The sequence below is a fragment of the Leptonychotes weddellii genome, chromosome 2, assembly GCF_054177405.1.
Source record: "Leptonychotes weddellii isolate Sample4059 chromosome 2, ASM5417740v2, whole genome shotgun sequence".
Lineage (NCBI taxonomy): Eukaryota > Metazoa > Chordata > Mammalia > Carnivora > Phocidae > Leptonychotes > Leptonychotes weddellii.
The window spans coordinates 84,356,214-84,378,212 of NC_138370.1; the positions used below are offsets into that span (position 1 = coordinate 84,356,214).

Below are 21,999 nucleotides of genomic sequence, written 5' to 3' on the forward strand. Positions count from 1 at the left end.
TAAATGTAATTGTTTAACAAGTAAATAAAATAGATATAAGTAGTATAAAAAGTTTTAGGTAAACTTTTTAGGTTTCCCAAATTTTTTGGTAACCTGAAACTTTAAAGTTTTGCTAGGTTAAGTTATGAGTCAAGTTATAGCCATTGAATATCCAGATCATTTACAAATAAAATAAAATACTGAAACATGTTATTGAACATAAGCTTATCCACTTTTAGCTTCCTTTTACAGAGAAACTAAAGATAGTTTCATTGGCAAACATGTTTTATGCCATGTTGAGAAATTTTCTTTGAGAAAGTACATGTTTCTAGAAATTATAAAAAAGTTTTTATAAGTCTGCCAATCCACAGAATGCTAATATAAAAGACAGTTCATAATTGCTTACTTCGTAGTTTTCATTAGAAATCAAAGGCTTCTAAGAGTGAAAAATCCTAATATATGTAACTAAAACCACTAAAAATAATGAGGGAAAGGAATTTTATGTGTGATCAACTCTCCTAAGATCAGAATGAATTTAATTAAGCAAATGAGTTCTAATATCAAAAGTAAGCTGGTGGAAAATCAGAATTTGGTTTTCTGTCTGTTAAAAGGACAAAGTCTTCTTGGTCCATTGGTCTGCTCTTCTTGAAGATTATAAAAGGATTTCCTTACCTTTCAAAGTAATATACCTAAAAAACAAGAATTCCGTGTTTCATCAAAATAATTTCCTGTGTTGTTTTTATCAAGTCTTTGATTACTTAAGCCTAGGACTCTCAATATTAAAAGAATTAAGTTTTACTCAGAACCATGAAGTCTTCTATATTTGCCTATGAAGTCTTTGTCACTTTGGTTAAATAGATAACTGAATATTATTTCATAGTGACCTATGGTCTTAAAGCCTTTTGATATTTTTTGACAACCTTCCTAAAAATCAAATTCTAAACGAAGTTTTTTTGACCTTGATTTAACTTTGGGATTTTCAAGAGGGTCCCTGAAACATCTCAAAAGATTTGGTCTTGGGGCCCCTGGGTGGCTCAGTCGTTAAGCGTCTGCCTTCAGCTCAGGTCGTGATCCCAGGGTCCTGGGATCGAGCCCTGCATCGGGCTCCCTGCTCCACGGGAAGCCTGCTTCTCCCTCTCCCACTCCTCCCTCCTTGTGTTCCCTCTCTCGCTGTGTCTCTCTCTCTGTCAAGTAAATAAAATCTTTAAAAAAAAAAAAGATTTGGTCTCTCTCCTTATAAAAAGATATTAAGTCATTAAAAGTAATTAAGTTTATTTGATATGTTAAATTATGTGGGAAACATTGTCAAATAAGAAATAATACTAAAGCATTTTTATGTTGTATAGGTATAAGTTATAAGTGTTCCAGAAATAATGTAAAATTCTTGGAAATCTGATATGTCTTGGCATATGTTTTCAGTCATAATTCCAGTTATTATCTTAAAATGATATGTAATATTTTACACACATTTCCTTGTGAATTATAGTGAACTCGCATCAGATTTTTAATCATGGCCATTTTTAAGTCTTTTGTCATTTATAGACAGTTTTTTCATTCTGATACTTTGGCAAAAGTGCTTCATCTTCAAGAAGACTCATGGAAAGTACTCCAAAATACAGGTTTCTGATAACTTTAAAACAAAAACAAAACAAAACTGAATGGGGTAAGAATTTTTGGAGCTAATGAAAAAGCTGGATTCAAGTAGAACAAGTATTAATTACATCAGACTAAAGGAACTAAGGAGGATGATTATAATTCTGCATGACTTTTGTTTAAAACATTGCTGATTTTTAATGTTTTGTTTTATCAGATATAAGAAAAATTTTTTTTTCTTTTTGTTTCTTTTTCTCTTTTTGCTATGGCTTATAGAAGATTGGTAAAGTATACCTTTGTGAACAAAGATAAAGCATTTTCTTTTTCTCCCTACCTGATCCCTCCAGAATTCAGAAACTATTTTTTCTGGCAATATAGTTGTTTCATGGCAATATAGTTATTTGCACAAATTAAATGAGAATCTATTTTCCTTTAACAGGACACAATTGGAAATATTGGTTATATTACCAAGGCTTAACTGGAATGTCATATTTGAGAGAGATGTGTGTAGATTCACATATGATCAAACAGTTTTAAGGAACTGAGGTTGACTTTATGGAGCCAAAAAAAAAAAAAAAAAAAAAAAGCCCTTTGGAAAAACTGGCCTGGGACCTTGTTTCTAAGGATACAGCAAAGTTCTTAAAAACCTTTTATGGTCAGTCACTACTTCTGTTGCACTTATGTAAATAATCATAAATAATGCACTTTTGTAAATAATGCAAACAAATTCATTTTACTACAATTATCTTTTTAAAATGGTACTAACTGTAGAAAGAAAAATTATGTTTGCACCTTTCTAGATATTAGATTCTAAACTTGTTGTCTTTGAGGTTTTGTTACATACCTATAAATTGGACTAGATCCTGAATTCTAGCTTTCTCAAATATCTGGCTACATCTCACCAAAGTACCATTTCCAACTTTCTCTCACCCTTCTGATTTGGAATTGCTAAGAACAAAGACTTCCCTTCAATCTCCTTGGAAAGGACTGTACCAGGTCCTGCTCACTACCCAGATGGCAGCCAAACTCCAGGGACTTGTGGGTAAACATCTCACAGTTAAAGAAAACTCCACTTGACATCTGGTCTTGTACAAATGCTGGAAACCTCCAAGTCAAATTGACTAGAAAGAGAAGTAGCTGACATCAAGGTAGATAGCTTCTTCCCAAGATGCCAGATCAAGACTTCACACTCTAACTAAACATAAAACCCTCTCTTATCTTTCTTTCCTTTACTCTGGCATTGGCCTGGAAAGATAATGCCATCACCAGTATCTCCCACACCATTGCTAAGGGAGGGAGGCTTTGCCTCTCAGACCGCTGGATTTGTCATTAAAACTCCTATCCGTCCATTAACAGTACCACCTTATCAAGAATGGTTTATACCCCTACAGGGTTTGTTTTTTGTTTTTTGTTTTTTCCTGTGGTTATCATTCTCCTTGGACCCATGAATGCCTAAATAGCTGGTGCATAGCCAGGCAATGCCTCTTAGGTTATCTAACTGTGTCCCTAACTTTCCACAAACAAAGACACCTCACTGGTCGACTCCCCTAGATTTACATTGTTGAGTTAGAAAGGAATTACCAAAAGGAATTAATGATTTAGGATTCACTTCCTTTGGCAGGGCCTTACTTCTCTGGTTGGGAGTAAATGTAAATGAGGCTATGATTAGAAGCCTCTCCTTAACTCTTGAAAGTACTGCACAATCTGCAAAAACAATAGCCACCCAACAAAAATCCTTAGACTCACTAGACAAAGTTGGTCCCTTGAATATTTTTTAGCTGAGTGATAAGGTATCTGTGCTGTGGCCAACATCATCCGCTGCACCTGGATTAACACTTTTGTGGAAATTGAAACTCAGTTTAATGAGATCCTGAGCAAGCCACTTAGCTTAAAAAGGTGACTCCTTCAGCAGGGGCTTTCTTTGATTTACCTAATTTTGATTGATTTGGTTTGGGGGACCAGGCTAAGAAGTACATTCCAAACGTTGGGAATTATCCTGCTTATAATGATCATAGTAATCTCCCTGGAACATTGTATTCTCTGAAAGGTTTTAAATGCATGTTTGCTGCTGCTAGTCACCAAGCAAATGATCTCTCTAAGACTGGAACATCAGAAAAGAAATGAAGAGAATGACCAGCTTAAAAACTGTAAACCTGAAGTTGTGGGCTATGACTATCACAGAGATTAAGCAAAAAAAAAAAAAAAAAAAAGTCATGACCTATGAATGCCACACAGAAGATTGGCAAAAGCTGTATGAATGACTGAGTGGTAGCTGTGAGTGGTGCTAATGCCTTAAATATGTATCATATTTCACAGTTAAACTGAGAGTCCAATCAAAAGGGAGGAATTGGTAAAAAGGAGACAGAAATCCCCAAATGGAGTCACTTATGCTAAATCTCATGTCAACTAACCAAGATGTAATTCTTATTTAATTGCAATTTCAAACCCCCCACCCCTCCAGAAATGTAACCTTTAACCAGTCAACATGGAATTACCTGGTCAGCACTAGTGAGATAATCCACCCTGTTCCCCTTAGGAAGGTGACCTTGCCTGAAAGAATGCATTCTTTGCTAATAAATTCCTTTTCCCATCCCCTTTTAGCCTTTAAAAAAATTTCCATTTCTAGAGCTTGGCGGAGCTCCTTTCTTATTGCTAGATGAGATGCTGCCTGATTCATGAATCATCAAATAAAGCCAATTTAATTTTTAGTTTTACTTAGCTGGGTTTTTGTTGTTTTACACTTTATAAAATTGAGTCGAAGATACTAAACTTAAAACACCAAAATTTTTAATAGAAAACTATAAGTATCTAAATATCTATGCTTTATTTTGTTTACTTTTCCTTAGATTTTGTCAAAATTTAATTAAGTCCTTACATTTATGTGTTAGCTATTAGCTGTTAAAATTCACCTGTTTTTTTTTTATTTATTTACCTTTTAAAGTTAAAAAATAAATTCATGAAGATCTTACTCAAAGACCAAAAGTTTTCAGATGCTTCTGAAATTTAACTGAGGGCAAAAAAATTAAGTCCTCTGATGTGTGTTGGGCTTAGTAGCTTAAGGTGAAAGGAGATACTGGTGTCAGGGAAAGTTATCCCTCTTTCCATAATTCCTTAACATTAATTAATTCCTTTACCTAGCAAGTAGGAGAAAAGAGGCAATGGGCTTTTTTCACAGGAAAAATATAAATTACAAATTATATAAGTTGTTAGTCATTTAGAGCACTATGATTAAATAGCTAAATTTGAAATATAAATAGAGAAATCTAAATTGTGCCCCCAAATTTTACATTCACCACTAGACAAGAAATTTCTGTTTCCTTTTTTTAAGATGTACTTATTTATTTGAGGCGGGGGGTGGGGGTGAGGAGAAGCAGAGGACAAGGGAGAGAGAATCTCAAGCAGACTCTGCACTGAGCATGGACCCCAATGTGGGGCTTGATCTCACAACCCTAAGATCATGACCTGGGCCAAAACCGAGTCAGAAGCCAATGATAAAGGCATAAAAAATATGGTTATATCTGTAGATATTTTTTAATTATTTGAGAAATTAAACTAATTTGACTAAGAAATCTAAAATCCAACCAGCAATTAACTGAACAGTGAATTGCTGATCAAAGAAAATTACCTCTTGATAGTCTCTATCTTAGCCTTCTTATATCACATTTCAACAATTGACATTCTTTGGAAAAGAGCATTCAATGCTTAACCTTAATTATTGGGTACTAAAAGTGGTCAACATACAGTAGAAATTTGATAGATCACTGGAATATTAGGTTTCAAAACAAATTCAGGCTCTGAGTTACCTCATCAGCATCCATCGCTGTCAGTTGCATAATCTTAGAGCCATCTCCAATGTTCTCCTCCACAGTAAGATCCAGCATGTCTGTTGGAAATACTGGTGGATTGTCATTGATATCCTGAAGTGTTATTTCAACCTACGAGGAGAGAAAGAAACAACACATGAATGCCCCACATGCCTGCAAGGTACCAGTGAAAACGTATACCAGGAGCCCACTGGTTAACTAGACCTTCAAAAAAGAATCAGAACCTTTATATAACATCCAAATAACAGGAAATATCCTAAAGAAAGCTGTGAAATCTTTATAAAAAATATAAAAATTCAAGTAAAAATCATTTGATTTGTTGATGGTAACTGAGTTTACAGGGTTGCCTTGGAGTTTATACAAGAAAAGGAGCACAGATCAACTGTTGATTTAATCCCCAGATTTGTGCACCACTGCAGAACTGCCCAGACTTAGGACCCTGTGCCATTCAACCATGAAATGTCAGCCGACACACAAATGAGGGGGTGTAGAATTTCTTCCTGAAATGTTTACATATTAGCAACGTCTGGGAGAAATAAAGAAGTTCACATTTCGTTTGAAGAAACGCTCAGCGTTTTCCCCTTTAACATCAACTCCCAACCCATGGGGGAAAACACACGCATCTTTTTTTCTTTCTATTTCCCCTCCTATCAGCACTTCTTATTGTGACTAAAGCAAAGCAATCATTCCTTTCAAAGGTACTGTTTATGTAGATTGCAAATATTAACAGCTTTGTTTGAAAGATTAGTCAGAGTTGTTTGTTTCTCTAAGAAAAACTGTTTAGAAGGAAGGGTTTGTGAAGTCTAAAGAAGAACTTCAAACCGTGTGTTTTCTCTTTTGAGCTAGGTGCTAAAAGCTGTATATCTGATAAGAAAAGGGAAGACAGCTGCTAATAAAACTATAAGTTTCCCCAGTTGGGTCACAAAATTAAGTCATGGAGAAAAGTCCATCCAGCCATTTAGCTAGGATATAACCAAGACATTTTTCTCGTGAGATGAAATGTCGTATTTTATAGTTAAACTATAAAAACTCCATCAGATCTAAGAGCAATGCAGACGAATATGAGGAAAGAGAAGAGAAGAGAGCAAAAGAATTCTGATTTCTTCTTTTCCGGAAAGAGGTGGAGACGGGGTAGAGGGGGAAGCAAGAGGTAGGACTGTCATTATTCTCTGACAGGGAATGAATGAGAACGATAGCAGAGCTAGACTAATAGATGAGCAAATGATAAAAAGAAAAACTCAGAAACCAATATATAAAATTAAGGACTAAAGAATTATGATACCTCTAATTCCACCTTTTAATAGGAGAGGTTTAATCACAGCAAATGGCTCAAATTAGTCCAGACAGGCAGTGTCAAGCAGTTGGTAATGTGCCACCTCTAGTTTGGGCTCACATCATTCTCTAAGTCACTTCCTTTAAGAAAAGATCCACAGTATCTCCAACGCAGCCAATGTCCAACTGCCTTGTCTGGTTGTAAATAACGTGGGTTATTTCAAATTAGAAAAACTGAAATTCAGGTTCTGGCTCCCCGACTTATTAGCTGGGTAAACTTGAGCACTTCATTTATCTTGGCCTTAGTCTCCTCATCTTAAAATCGAGATAATACTATGTGTCTTAGAGCATTTTCTGAAGACTAGACTTTGATGATGCCAGCAAAATGCTTAGCCCAGAGGGAAGTGTTTGATAAAACGTTAATCTTGGTTTTGAATTTGTGAGCACAGACCTAAGAGTCCCTTAGAGCTAGAGAGAGACTTTGAGAAAATGATTTAATAAATCAGAATTCCAGGTCCTACAACCCAAAGTCAAAATTATAATTTATTGTTCATCTCTGGAACATATTGAATATATATGAAGTTTTCATGTAGGAAGAGTTTTGACATACATAAATACACATGTATGTATTTCAAAAGCCTGAAAAATATGGATTTAAGAATCAATGAACATATGGTCATCCAAAAATATAATCATTAATGTTCTTTAGAAATTAATAATTATCTTCATATTATATATGTCTGAACTTTCATATATGTGTGCACAGTCCTTAAAATACAGTAGAAAAATAAATGAAGAATAAGAGATAACTGATAGAAATACCTCATAACTCAACTCTGACATTTTAGCTTAATAGATTTTTTTTTCAATTCTAAATTATCTTTCATCTCTAATTTTATGACTTGGTCCAACTGGAAACTAACATGCCAACCTTGTGTGTGTGTGTGGGAGAGAGAGAAAGAGAGAAAGATATTTTCTAAGTGTATTTGTGAATGTGAATATAGGAGTGTGTGTATTTGTCTAAGTGTATATGGGTGTGTATGCATGTGTGTGTTTAAGGAAGAACACTAAATTGAGAATAAGGATAATCCATATTGGCACCAATTAAATATGACATCAAAGATGCATCAGGGAAGAGTACCATGCACTAGAAACATGCTGGGTATTCCAGAAAGCTACCTCATTATAAATGGTGAGTTCATGAATTGAACAAATCTCTTCTATATTTTAATAGTTATAGCAAAATAACTAATATACATGCTAGACATAGTTTTAGGTTATATATGTGTGTGTATATACATATATATACATACACACACACATTTTAAAAAGTCCTCAAAAGAGCCCTATGAGGAAAAACTATTATTTTCCCATTAGAGAAACTAGTTATCAAAGGTAAAGAGGTTAAGTAATTGGTCAATGACACAGAGCTAGAAAATAAGTTTTCTCTACTGCCATGCAAACCTGTCTCTCTCATGTGTAGGTGTGTATGTTCAATAAACACAATGAATCATATTTGAAAAGTATGTCACAACTATATGTACATATTATTTCTGTCTGGAAACTGAATCACTCACATATGAACTAACTAGCCATATAATCTTGGGTCAGTCAATAAATCTTTCTCTGTCAGAACTTAAGAAAAAAAAAAAAATTGGGACGCCTGGGTGGCTCGGTCAGTTAAGTGTCTGCCTTCTGCTCAGGTCATGATCCCTCGGTCCCGGGATCGAGTACCACATGGGGCTCCTTGCTCAGCGGGGAGCCTGCTTCTCCCTCTGCCTGCCGCTCCCCCTGTTTGTGCTCTCTCTCTGATAAATAAATAAATAAATAAATAAATAAATAAATAAATAAATAAAATGTTTAAAAAAAAGAATTTAGGAAAAAATAAAGACTGTTCTATTGATCCCTAGATACAGCTCTAGAAGTCTTTGATCATGTATGCTCTATGATATTTTGGCCAACTTCATCATTTCAGGTGTAGAAAGCGCTTTCCTATTTTATTTTATTTTATTTTATTTATTTTAAGATTTTATTTATTTGAGAGAGAGAGTGAGAGAGAGCATGAGCTGAGGGAGAGGCAAATGGAGAGGGAGTGGCAGACTCCCCACTGAGCAGGGAGCCTGATGCGGGGCTCGATCCCAGGACCCTGGGATCATGACCTGAGCTGAAGGCAGATGCTTAACCAACTGAGACACCCAGGTGCCCCTGAGCTTTCCTATTTTATTAGAAAGAATAAATTTAGTTTAATATTAATGAGTCCAAAACTAAACATTTATGAATGTATCTATAGTCAACGAATTATAAAAACAGATCTAGAACATTTCATCATTGCATCTGATATATGCAAAGGTTATTTTTTTGGATACCACATGCCATTCATTTAATAAGTCAGGCTATCCTTTTCCCTAAAATCAGTGTCAGCTTACCAATTAAAAAGTTAAGAACTTCCTATTCCTTTCTTGGGGGGCAGAAATCTGGATATTTCTCTTAATTGCCCAGTATATCTTTTGTATTCCACAATTCCTCAGATACCCCTAAAAAGTTTTTAGCATGGTTTTTCTCAGTTCTCCCAATAGCTTGGGGTAATGAATTATATAGAAAAGGAAATATGAACTCCTTAGCACAGGTAGGTGTCATCCTGCAATCCCTTCACTTCTCCTGATCCCCTGTGCCATGTTTCTACCTACCAAGAATTTCAGGACTACAGATCCTGTTTGTGATGAGGTTGTCACTGATTTCAGTATTTATTCATTCAATATTTTAGAATCTATCACACAACAGGCATATGTTAGTCACTAAAAATACAGAAGAAAATAAGACAGTTCACACCCCTTGCAGGAAAGAAGTGGAGTTTGATAATAGAAATATTGACATCTCAATCCCAAAAAGTTTATCTCCCACACCATGGATAGTTCTCTGGATTGCCTTGTCTCTTGCCCTTGCCAGCTACCACCCTCCTGATGACTCCAGACCCTAACCTGTGCTTGGCTCACTCTTGGATCTGCCACTACCCTAAAAGCCTTATTCCATTACGATGCCTTCTCTGGACTAAGATTTGATATGAATTGTTTGAAATGTTATCATATAAAACACAGGAATCAAACATTAAAAGTTTAGAAAAGATATCTGGAAACAAGAATTAAGACTTTATAATTTTTAAAGACTTCTTTCTATACAAACAAGATCACTTTCATAATACAGACAATGGCTATTAGTAGTTTATTTTAAAATTCCAAGATTTTAAAATAGTCTACGATATTGTTCCTAAGCTAAAAAAAGTATATGTAGAAAAATACACTCCATTCTCTAAAAATACAAACCAAAACTACTGAACAGCTAATCTTCTAGTGCTAACATTGTTACTTCAGGGTTTTACATTATCTTTACAGTTGTTTAGACCTGAAATAAAATAACTGTTTTTAAATATTCATTTTGCAAAATTAAAATAAAATAAAAGAATCATTTTGCAAATTAAAATAAATAAAATCACATTTTGAACTCAGAAACTTCCCTTCACAAGTGGCTGTATTTAAAATCAAAATAAAACAGAAACTGCCAACAGCTTCCATAATTTAAATCCAGGGGGCATTTTCAAGGTATCTATTCTGAAAGTTTGTGAGAATTTACCCTTAAAGATTAAAGAAACATTACACCATGAAGATAAGGCACTTGCATATTTTATGCCTGCCTATCAAATGTTGACCTTTGTGCTTAGATAGCTGGCCTTCAGAAACATATGTGGTTTCACCTGCTACAATTACAAGGGCAGTTGGTAACTTTGTGGTTGACTTATTCATAACAAAACATCAGCTGCAGCTAATGGTTGAGCAATAGGTATTGTCCAGTGCCACCACCTCTGTCACCATTTAAAGACTTTTAGAATAATGACTTTCTTTGCTGAGACACCTGATCCTAGTCAGTGAAACCTGGTAAATGAATGATTATATTTAGAAACAAAAACATGACTGAGATTAAGGGGGCTAATGACCAATTAATTTAAAAACAGGCTGTCTCTTGGTAGTCTGATAAAGGAAAAAGTTAAAAAAAAAATACGGTTTTAAGTATTGTCACCAAACTTTTTTATGCTGAAGGAAGAGTCCTTGATATTCAGCCTGCTGAGTAATTAAATAGATATTTAAAAACAAAAAATTTTACTATTTACAAACCGGGTAAATAGTTGTTATGAAATGAGTACAAAGCTTTCATCTTAATTTTTTTCTGTAATATGCAGTCTTATCATTTTATTTTGCAGTGCTTAAGAAGGATATTATATCTTGGGGATTTATTTTTAATTTTTAAGTGAATAAATCAGCATACAACTGCATAATCAATAAGTAATCATTAATTAGCAATATCAATTATCATATCATTCATACATGTAGCTATAACTATAAAACATGGCATTTCACTGATTTAAATTGATATTACGAAGATAATATGTTACAGTCAAGGTTAAGGAATTGACTAAAATATCAAGGTCCATTATGAACTGATACCCCAGCTAATAAATCAGTAATTTCATTGTGGTCACTAGATCAACCACAATTAAAAACATATTCTTAAATTCATAACCTTTCTGCAGGCTAAATAAAGTGGTGCTTAGTGAATAAGGATGAACACATATCTAAAACATATTTTTTAATTCAAAACCTTCCTACAAACTACATAAAATGGTTCTTAAGAAATAAGAATGAAAAACAATATATTTTTTTTCCTTTGGGGAAACTGTAGAGTTTATAGTACACTAAAAGTTCAGAAATCCATTTATTTGCAAGTAGATGTATTAAAATTTTAGAGGAGTTTTAAATATCAAGTCTATCTCCTTTATTTTACAGAAAATCAAAATTAAGGCATTGAAATGTCAAGTGATTTATCTAAGAAAAACAATGGTAAGCCTCCTAACTCAAGCGCAGTGATTTTTCCAGAGACCTGTGTGTAGAAAAAGCCAGAGCCAGAGTGCAAGCTGAATATCTTAGACCAAAGCCTCTAATCTGTGCATGAAGACAATGAGCTTTCAAACAAAATATGCATTTGATATCGATAAGAAAATGACTTTGAAGATATTAAGATTTGATTGTCTACTCTACAAATACTATTTTACCTACATTTTTTTTTTCATTTTTAAGTTTCTTCATATTTACAATAGGGGAAAATAATCTGTGAAGGTCTGTTTTATCAATGCCACCGAAAACTCAATCATTGAGCAGGAAGGTGGTGGGTATATATTACAAGTAAGGAAACTAGATAAATTCTCTGTAGATATCAATAAAAGTTACTGCTTTTTAAAATGTCTACAAAGGGGCGCCTGGGTGGCTCAGTTGGTTAAGCGACTGCCTTCAGCTCAGGTCATGATCCTGGAGTCCCGGGATCGAGTCCCACATCGGGCTCCCTGCTCAGTGGGGAGTCTGCTTCTCCCTCTGACCCTCCCCTCTCTCATGTGCTCTCTCTCATTCTCTCTCTCAAATAAATAAATAAAATCTTTAAAAAATAAAATAAAATAAAATGTCTACAAAGAATTTGTTTCTTTTTCTTGAAAGATGCAATCATAAATATTCATTTTCAGAAATGACTAAAATCTAAATGATTGGTGAGAAAGACATAATCTACACAAAACTCTAAAATAGTAAAAGATGCATCAAGACCCATAGTACTTGATTAGTTGCTTTTTTAGTGGCAAAAATACATTATTGTCTTTTTATTTTTGTGGAACTGACACCCCAAATTAAGTTCCTTAAGTAACTCAAGAACCAATCCAAATCCTATTGATTTCCTAGCTTTGCCTCTCATTCCATCATGTGTAAATTTTATGATATGAAATCCTATTGGATGATAATTTAATAACTTCATACTCAGAATGATAACTTAAAAGAGCTTCAGACAAACATGCATGTTGTGTTCAGAAAATCTCCCACTTGGGAGACTGGAATATAAGATTTAATCAACGCCCATCATGACTTCAGAAACAGCTACACTAAATACCACACAAATCATGAGTAAACCTGAAGTAATAACTAAGCTCATTCAAATGCGCATTACCCTTCATAGGTCATTATGATGTCACTCAAATAGCACTCTACTAAATGATGCCCTGGTTTATACTGTGTAGGTGCTACTGAAATTCACTGGGGGGGGAAAGTCTAATCTTACACTCAAAACAACTTTTATTCATCAGAGTGAAACAAGATGCTGCGACCTCCCACTTCATTTTCTGTATGCAGGCTCAAGTGAGGACTTGAAGTTGAAAGGAAATTAACCAAGCTGAAATCCCCGCTATGATCAGTACAACCATCACGCCAGGCCTGTCACTTCCTTTGACCCTGAAAAGGAAAACTCCACCTTTCCTGCCTGAGAGGAGACTGTGTGCGGAGTAGCAGCTTGCCCTCAGTGCAGTGAGGGGCTCGGTGCTGGGGGACAGCTTGTTATCACCGCATCAGGGTGGTGTGTAAAAAGGAACATTCTGGGACTGGATATGAAATTTGAGACTCGAGCACAATATTCATTAAAGAAAAACATCAGGATAAAAATATCAAAACCATGGCTCAAGTAAATAATCAAATTTATATTTTAAATGTTTGGCAATAGTTTCACATGTTCACTCTTCAATTGAAGCCAACTACTACAGGATTCATTTAATTTAGTGAGATTGACACATTTTACATGCTATATAGGCTCCCAATAACAAAGTTTTATTTAGCAAATTTATGTCAAACCTATATATACTAAGATTACATAGCAGAAGTTCTAATTAAATTTCAGCAGAAAGTTTGACATTCTATGTTCGTTTTCTTATCGAACTAACCACATAATTTCACTTGATAGAACACACACACACACACACACACACACACACACATATATATACACTCTTTTTCAACATTTCAAGTTGAGAGCTAAATTCAGTCATTAGGAAAGAGAAAATTCAACACGTACTTGTACTATCATTTATGTGTTTAAACTCTTAAGTACTTTCGTTTCTTAGCAATAATAAATAAAAAGCTGTATTGCCATGAAAGGATGGTGCCAGGGTTTGCATAGTTCCTTTAATTTTGTTCTTCATTTCTTTCCCTATTTTGGGTGACCACTGGGAATTGTGCTGCCATGAGTCTGGGCGAAATGTTTCACTACATCCAGAACACTTCATCATGTTGCAGAGCCAAACTCTATTATGGTTTGCAACTGACTCATATTTTAGTTATGAGAAGGCCCTAGCAAAGAACAGTTTACATTTAAAAGTCCTAAATGTCAAGAATGTAATGTTTGGACTATGTAGGTATGCAAGGTCTAATCATATTCTGTGAACAATGTTTTTAGGTGGTTACTTATTTATAATGTATAACCTACCTAATTCAAAAGAGTATGTGGTAGCTGTATTAATAGTACACTCTCTCATCCTGATGGTATTTCTGAACTTTTGAAACTGAAATCTTCAAAGAGAAGGGAGAAATCAGACTTTGGAGAAAAGACCTATGATCCCATGCTATGAAAGACAGACAGGGGCTAGGTGGGACCTATTAAGGAAAACCGACAGAGTCACCACCACTGTATGTGTACGTGAACCAGAAACTCTTGCGGACACAGGTCTGTTGCAGGTTCAAACTCTACTGAAAGTTTCAGAGATCACCAGAAAATAAATCTATGTATTTAGGTATAGTTTTTCTTTAGAATGACGAAAAAAAAAAAAAAAGAAACCTGAACGATTATTGCATTGTACTAGAAGATGAGCACTAACATGTTATCTAATATATACTAACTACTATTTTACTCTATTGTTTTACAGAATACACTTTAGTAAAACAAACATGATATAATGATAACATTTGAGGAAATGACACTTAATTTGGGAATTATAATACTCCTCTTTTTGGAATTTTAGGCTAGCAAATATTTTGTCATTTTAAACTTTATACCTCAATTTTAAGTTATGTGTATATTTAGATACCTGTGCATTTATTTCACACAAATTTGTACTTTTTCTATTCCAAATGTTCTGGAATATGAGGAAAGAAGGAAGCATGCACATTTCAGATTCTTTTTAGTTTAATTTTAAAAGCAAAGTAAAAATAAACATAGTGAATTTTAAAACAAAACATATTTCTCATATAAGCTACATGTATGTAACTGTGACCAATTATATTTCTCAAACAAAAGCAATTACATTAATCTCTCATCACTAAAACTCTTCTAGCAGTGAGCAGCATATGTTCCTGGGATTTCAATGCATTTCTAACTAGGAAAGAAATCTGTATGAGTAACAGGCAGGCTTGGAGAGTAGCCAGAAATGACAAGAATGGCTAGAAGCGCGGACAAGACATAGTTAACTCCATTCTTGAAACAGAATGCTTTCCATAACTCGCTAAATGTGTGGTGACATAATAGAAAGCTAGTTTTGTTGTGCTTTCAATATTGTTCAAATTAGAACCAAATAAGGATTTCTTTTAAGGCAGAGGCAATCATGTGTAACCACTTCAACTTTTCCTGAAATCAATACTGCATAATTTCAGAATTTTAACAGATTCTTAAGGACGCCCAAAAGTAAATGCAGAATAAAAGATCAGGTTAAAATATGTGTGGTTGAATATGAAACTTACAGAAATTTTTATACTATTCTTCAAAACAAACACCCTGCAAAAGCATCCTGTAGTACACTTTTCAATAGATGTTAATCTGAATGTGGTAGACAAATATCAAAAGGAAAATGTAGTATAAAACAAACAAATAAAAATATTCCATCCTTTTATTTCTTCACTTTTCACTTTTGTTTTTGTGCAGTAGATATGGGATTTTATAAAATATATAATACTTCTATTCAGACTGCTGAAAAAATAGAAAAGTAGTTTGATTTATATTAAAGTTACAAGTTGTGGCCGACTGAATCACTGACCCTGATTCTTCACCCCTCTCTATAAGCAACTTCATAAAGTTCACCCCTGATTTTTCAGTCCTCTCTATAGCAACTTCACAGTCCCTCCCACTAAAAGTGGGCTTTCTCTCTCTACCTCTTGACATTGGACTCATCCATGATGACCAACTGTTTTGCTCAATGGGATATTTACAAATATGACACAAGTGGGGACTTGAAATATGTTTGCTCTCTTGTACCTCTGTCATGGTCACTATAACAATGTGTCCCTGCTAGTCCACTAGTATCAGAAGGAAAACAGCAAATATTGAGTTGACAAGCCTCAGCTGAGAGACTTGTAGAGTCTGAAGCAGAGCCTCCCAGTTGAGCCCAGCCTAGATCAGCCCGACTGTAGCCTACCTGCAGGTGTACAAGAAAGATGTGTATTCCTGTAGGCCTTTGAGATTTTTGTGGCTTGTTATTATGCAACATTATTGTGTCAACAGTTAACAAATACACAAGTCATGACAATGGATTCATTAATTGACTATTTTACTCAATCTTCATTTGTAAATAACAGATTACTATTTCATTTAAAAGGCAAAAAAAGATAAAAGATTATATATACTAGTATCTGTGATATACCTTATAATGTGTGATAAGTTTTATTGCCATGAATCTATTAATAAATTTTCCTAACCTGTAGAACTTCCCATTCTCATTTCACATGCCATACCCCTATCTTTTAGAAGGGCAACTCAAAACAAGATGTGACCTTCAAGTCCCCCCCCACCCAAACCAAAGACTGGGGGAGGAAGGTAGGACTACTTGACCCAAGAGGAGCAAATTATGACTGGGTTGAGTCAATCAGATTGCCTTTCTTAAGCATAGAAAATTATGAAAAAAATGGGAACCCTGTAAGAGAACAATAATGACAGAATTACAATAAGAGAATGCAGTCCCCATGAATATACACACTCCATCTTTAGTGGCTTTCTAGTACCCACATTAGACTTGGCTACACTCTGTTTTTAATGGGCTTTAAAGAGGACATGTGATGTGAAGAACATTGGGTGTTAAACACTAAATCAAAAACTAATGAGGTACTATATGTTGGCTAATTGAATTTAAATAAAAAACAATACACTCTTTTTTTTTTTAAATGGAATTGTTGCAATGTCAAAATAATCCCTCTGCTCAATTTCACCTTTGCACATTAGTCTTCAATGTGGAAGAAATTTCTATTACTTGACATAAATGATATAAAATTTTGACTTACAGCCAATCTATTTTAGTTTAGTTGCTTATTAGTATATTCACTACACTTCCTTAAAGATTTTAAACAACTATCTCAAACTATAAGATTAAAACCCCATTTTAGAGGGGCGCCTGGTGGCTCAGATGGTTGGGCGTCTGTCTTTGGCTCAGGTCATGATCTTCAGGTTCTGGGATCTTCAGGTCCTGGGATCGAGCCCTGCATCTGGCTCCCTGCTCAGCAGGGAGCCTCCTTTCCCCTCTCCCTCTGCCTTCCCCCTGCTCATACTCACTCTGTCTCTCTCTCCAATGAATAAATAAAATCTAAAAAAAAAAAAAAACATTTTAGAGTTGTGTGGGGTTATTTTTTTACTTCAAAACTATAACAATTTTAATTTATTTGAAACAGCATTAGCTCATCAATAAATAGGAATGAATGTAGTTTTTGTTTTATGGGAAATATAACATACATCTTCTGAAAATCTTGAACTCACTGCCAAAACAAAAATTTTTTACAGTGCACTATGCTTTAATTATATTTAGAAATCCTATTTCAATGAACTCAGACTGCTTCTCTTCTTAGCTTTGATGGCAATGTTTAGTTTCCACCATAGTGCCTGTCATACAAGAGGCACTTAATATATGTTTATTCAATGACTTAAAAGCCAATATGCTCATTACCCTGATACAAAAACAAGATAAAGACTCTACTGAATAAGACGACTACAGGCCAATATCCCTAAGAATGTAGATGCAAAAATCTTCAACCGAATCCAACAATACATTAAAAAAAAATCACTCACCATGATCAAATGGGATTTACTCCTGGGTTGCAATGGTGATTCAATATTCACAAATTGGTCAATGTTATAGATCACATCAATAAGAGAAAGGATAAGAACCATATGATCATTTCAATAGATGCAGAAAAACCCTCAACAGAGTAGGTTTAGAGAGAACATAGTTCAATATAATACAGGCTATATATGAAAAACCCACAGCTAACATCATCCTTAATGGGGAAAAACTGAGAGCTTTTCCCCTAACATCAGAAATAAGACAACGTTGTGCACTCTCTTCACTTTTATTCAACAGAGTACTGGAAGCCCTAGCCACAGCTATTAGACAACAAAAAGGAATAAAAAGGATCCAAATCTGGGGCGCCTGGGTGGCTCAGTTGGTTAAACGACTGCCTTCGGCTCAGGTCATGATCCTGGAGTCCCGGGATCAAGTCCCGCGTCGGGCTCTCTGCTCAGCAAAGGGGTCTGCTTCTCCCTCTGACCCTCTTCCCTCTCGTGCTCTCTGTCTCTCATTCCCTCTCTCTCAAATAAATAAATAAAATCTTTAAAAAAAAAAAGGATCCAAATCAATAAGAAAGAAGTAAAACTTTCACTATTTGCAGATGATATGATACTATATATAGAAAACCCGAAAGACTCCACTGCTAGAACAGATAAATGAATTCATTCAAGTCACAGGAAGAAAATCAAGATACAGAAACCTGTTGCATTTCTATATACCAATAATGAAGCAGCAGAAAGAGGAATTAAGAAAACAATACAATTTACAACTGCACCCAAAATAATAAGATACCTAGGAATAAACATAATCAAAGAGGTGAAAGACCTGTACTCTGAAAACTATAAAACACTGATGAAAGAAATGCAAGATGACACAAAGAAATGGAAAGGCATTCCATGCTCATGGATTGCAAGAACAAATATTGTTAAAATGTCTATACTACTCAAAGCAATCTACACATTTAATGCCATCCGTATCAAAATACCAACAACATTTTTCACAGAACTAGAACAAAAATCCTAAAATGTGTATGAACCACAAAAGACCTCAAACAGCCTAGCAATCTTGAAAAAGAAAAGCAAAACTGGAGGCATCAAAATTCTGAACTTCAAGTTATATTACAATGCTATAGTAATCAAAACAGTATGGTACTGGCACAAAAAACAGATACATAGATCAATCGAACAGAATAGAAAACTAAGAAATAAATATACAACTATATAGTCAATTAATTTTCGACAAAGCTATTAAGAATATCCAATGGGAAAAAGACAGTCTCTACAACAAATAGTGTTAGAAAAACTGGACAGCAACATGCAAAAGAAAGAAACTGGACCACTTTCTTAACACCATTCATAACACAAAAAATAAATTCAAAAGGGATTAAAGACTCCTGAAACCATAAAAATCTTAGAAGAGAACACAGGCAGTAACTTCTTTGACATCAGCACTAGCAACTTTTTTCTCGATACGTCCCCTGAGGCAAGGGAAACAAAAGCAAAAATAAGCTATTGGCATGACATCAAAATAAAAAGTTTCTGCACAATGAAGGGAACAGTCAACAAAACTAAAAAGCAACCTATTGAATGGGAGAAGATATTTACAAATAACATATCCAATAAAGGGTTAGTATCTAAAATATATAAAGAACTTATATATTCAACACCTAAAAAACAACCCAATTAAAAAATGGAAAGAAGACATGAACAGACATTTCTCCAAAGAAGACATACATATGGCCAACAGACACTTGAAAATAATTTCATCATTACTTGCCATCAGGGAAATGCAAATCAAAACTACAGTGAGATATCACCTCGCATCTATCAGAATGGCTAAAATCAGCAACACAAGAAACAACAAGTGTTGGCAAGGATGTGGAGAAAAAGGAACTCTTGTTCACTGTTGATGGGAATGTGAACTGGTGTAGCCACTGTGGAAAACAGTATGGAGGTTCCTCAAACAGTTAAAAATAGAACTACCCTATGATCTGGCAATTGCAGTACTGGGTATTTGCCCAAAGAATACAAAAACACTAAATAAAGGGATACAAGCACCTCTGTGTTTATAGCAGCATTATTTACAATAGCCAAAATATGGAAGCAGCCCAAGTGCTCACTGACTGATGAATGGATAGAAAAGATGTGAGATATATTGATATATATATATATATCACATCTCTATCTATATATCTAGATATAGATCAGATCTTCTTTATCTATCCATATCTTGTCTATCTATATATATTTTCTCTCTCTCTCTCTCTAGACACACACACACACACACACACATTCAATGGAATATTATTCAGCCATAAAAAGAATGAAATCTTGCCATTTGCAATGACATGGATGGAACTAGAGAGTATAATGTTAAGCAAAATAAGTCAGTCAGAGCAAGACAAATACCACGTAATTTCACTCATATGTGCAATTTAAGAAACAAAACAAAAAATCATAGGGGAGAGAGAGAGGGAAATCAAGAAAAAGACTCTTAATTATAGAGAACAACTGGTGGTTACCAGAGGGGAGGGGCTGGGAGGATGGATTAAATAGGTGATGGGGATTAAGGAGTGCACTTGTCATGATGAGCACTGGGTGTTGTATGGAAGTGTTGAATCACTATATTGTACACCTGAAACTTATAAAATACTGTATGTTAACGAACTGGAATTTAAATAAAAACTTTAAAAAATATGAAATGTAAAAAAATAAGCCAACATGCTCATTGCAGAAGCATATTTTGTTCTTACATACACACAAATGAAGAGAATGGTGTTTTATTTTTTAAAAGATTTTATTTATTTATTTGACAGAGAGAGAGAGCACAAGCAGGGGGAGTGGCAGGCAAAGGGAGAAGCAGGCTCCCCGCTGAGCAGGGAGCCCGATGTGGGGCTCAATCCCAGGACCCTGGGATCATGACCTGAGCCGAAGGCAGATGGTTAACCCACTGAGCCACCCAGGTGCCCCAAATATGGTGTTTTATATGTAAAATTAAGAGCAGGGATGAACCATCAACTATCACAATAATATCAAATAATGAAAATCTAAGAATGATCTCCTGATGACTATGAAAATAACTAATTAACAGAAGGAAAATTTATTAAATTTCAAGAATAAAGAAATAAATGACAAATTAAATTAAAAAGATGTTTCAGTACAGAAGGCTATTTGTCTTCTATTTTTCATTGCCAAAGCCAAGTGACCAAAATAGCAAAATAGCAATAACAAATGAAACTCAGTAAACTTTAAAAAATATTTCATTTCCAAGAAATCTTTAAATTGCTACAGAAATGTATTCTCCCAATAGAAAGCAAAATCGTGCAAAATACAAGCAAATGTCTGTATACTTATGCAAGATATGAGATAAGACTCAAGAGTCATGAAAAAGACATGCCCGTTATGAATATGTACTGACTACAACTAACCATCTCCATGAAATATGGTTCGATTATTTTGTCACTACACTCTCACTCCTTAATTCATGACAATACAACACTTAGTATGGTATCAATAGATGTTTTGATTTTATTTTTCAAACCAAAGTATATTCTCTCCACTGGAACCTATATATATATATATATATATATAATCACTTTGTCGAAGATTAGTTAACCATATAGTTGTGAGTCCATTTCTGGGTTTTCTATTCTGTTCCATTGATCTATGTGTCTGTTTTTTATCAGTACCATACTATCTTGATGACTACAGCTTTGAATTTAAGTAAAAACTTCAAACATTACAAAAAAAAAAGAAAGAAAAAAGAGGGGCGCCTGGGTGGCACAGTCGGTTGCACGTCAAACTCTTGATTTCCATTTGCGTTAGGGTCCTGGGATGGAGCCCCACATCAGGCACTGCGCTCAGCATGGAGTCTGCTTGAGATTCTCTCTCCCTCTCTCTCTGCCCTTCCCACTACTGAAATCTCTCTCTTCCTCTCTCTCTTTAAAATAAATAAATAATTTTAAAAAAAGAAACTAATCACATTTTTTAAACACCTGATAAGTATGCAAAAATTAAACTATATGAGTAGGGGATTCATGGAAACCTGGTAGTACAGAATTGCAAGCACTTCAGATCTGTCAAAATAAGGAAGGCCAAAGAAATATTGCAGTTCCCTTGTCTAGACTAATAGAATTCTCACTGTCTGCATATGTTAATAAAAGTTACAGGAAATCTATCCCTTTCCTCTAGTGACTGTATTTATATATTAGAGCCTGTGATTATTTGTTCAGTTAGTCAGAGAATAGTTTCTAATAAGAGAATAAGCCCCAGTTTTAATAGTCATTGTTAACTTTGTTACTAATATTAAAGAGTGATTAAGCATTGTCAACATTTAATGACAATATTTTTAAATATTGTCAATAAAATTTGCATTAGGCAAATTTTCACATAAAATTTCCCTTAAACTACCACAAACATTTGTACATTACACTGTATA

At 34.5% G+C, this 21,999-nt stretch overlaps 1 protein-coding gene across 2 annotated transcripts in view; it reads right to left on the reverse strand.

The window, feature by feature from the left end:
* Window positions 1-21,999, reverse strand: part of FAT4 (FAT atypical cadherin 4) — a 175,533-nt gene that overhangs the window by 93,987 nt on the left and 59,547 nt on the right. For both annotated transcript variants that reach the window (XM_081811919.1, XM_081811918.1), the window contains one exon: window positions 5,376-5,507. In XM_081811919.1, the coding sequence (XP_081668045.1) occupies window positions 5,376-5,507 (132 nt within the window). The remainder of the gene's footprint in view (window positions 1-5,375; window positions 5,508-21,999) is intronic.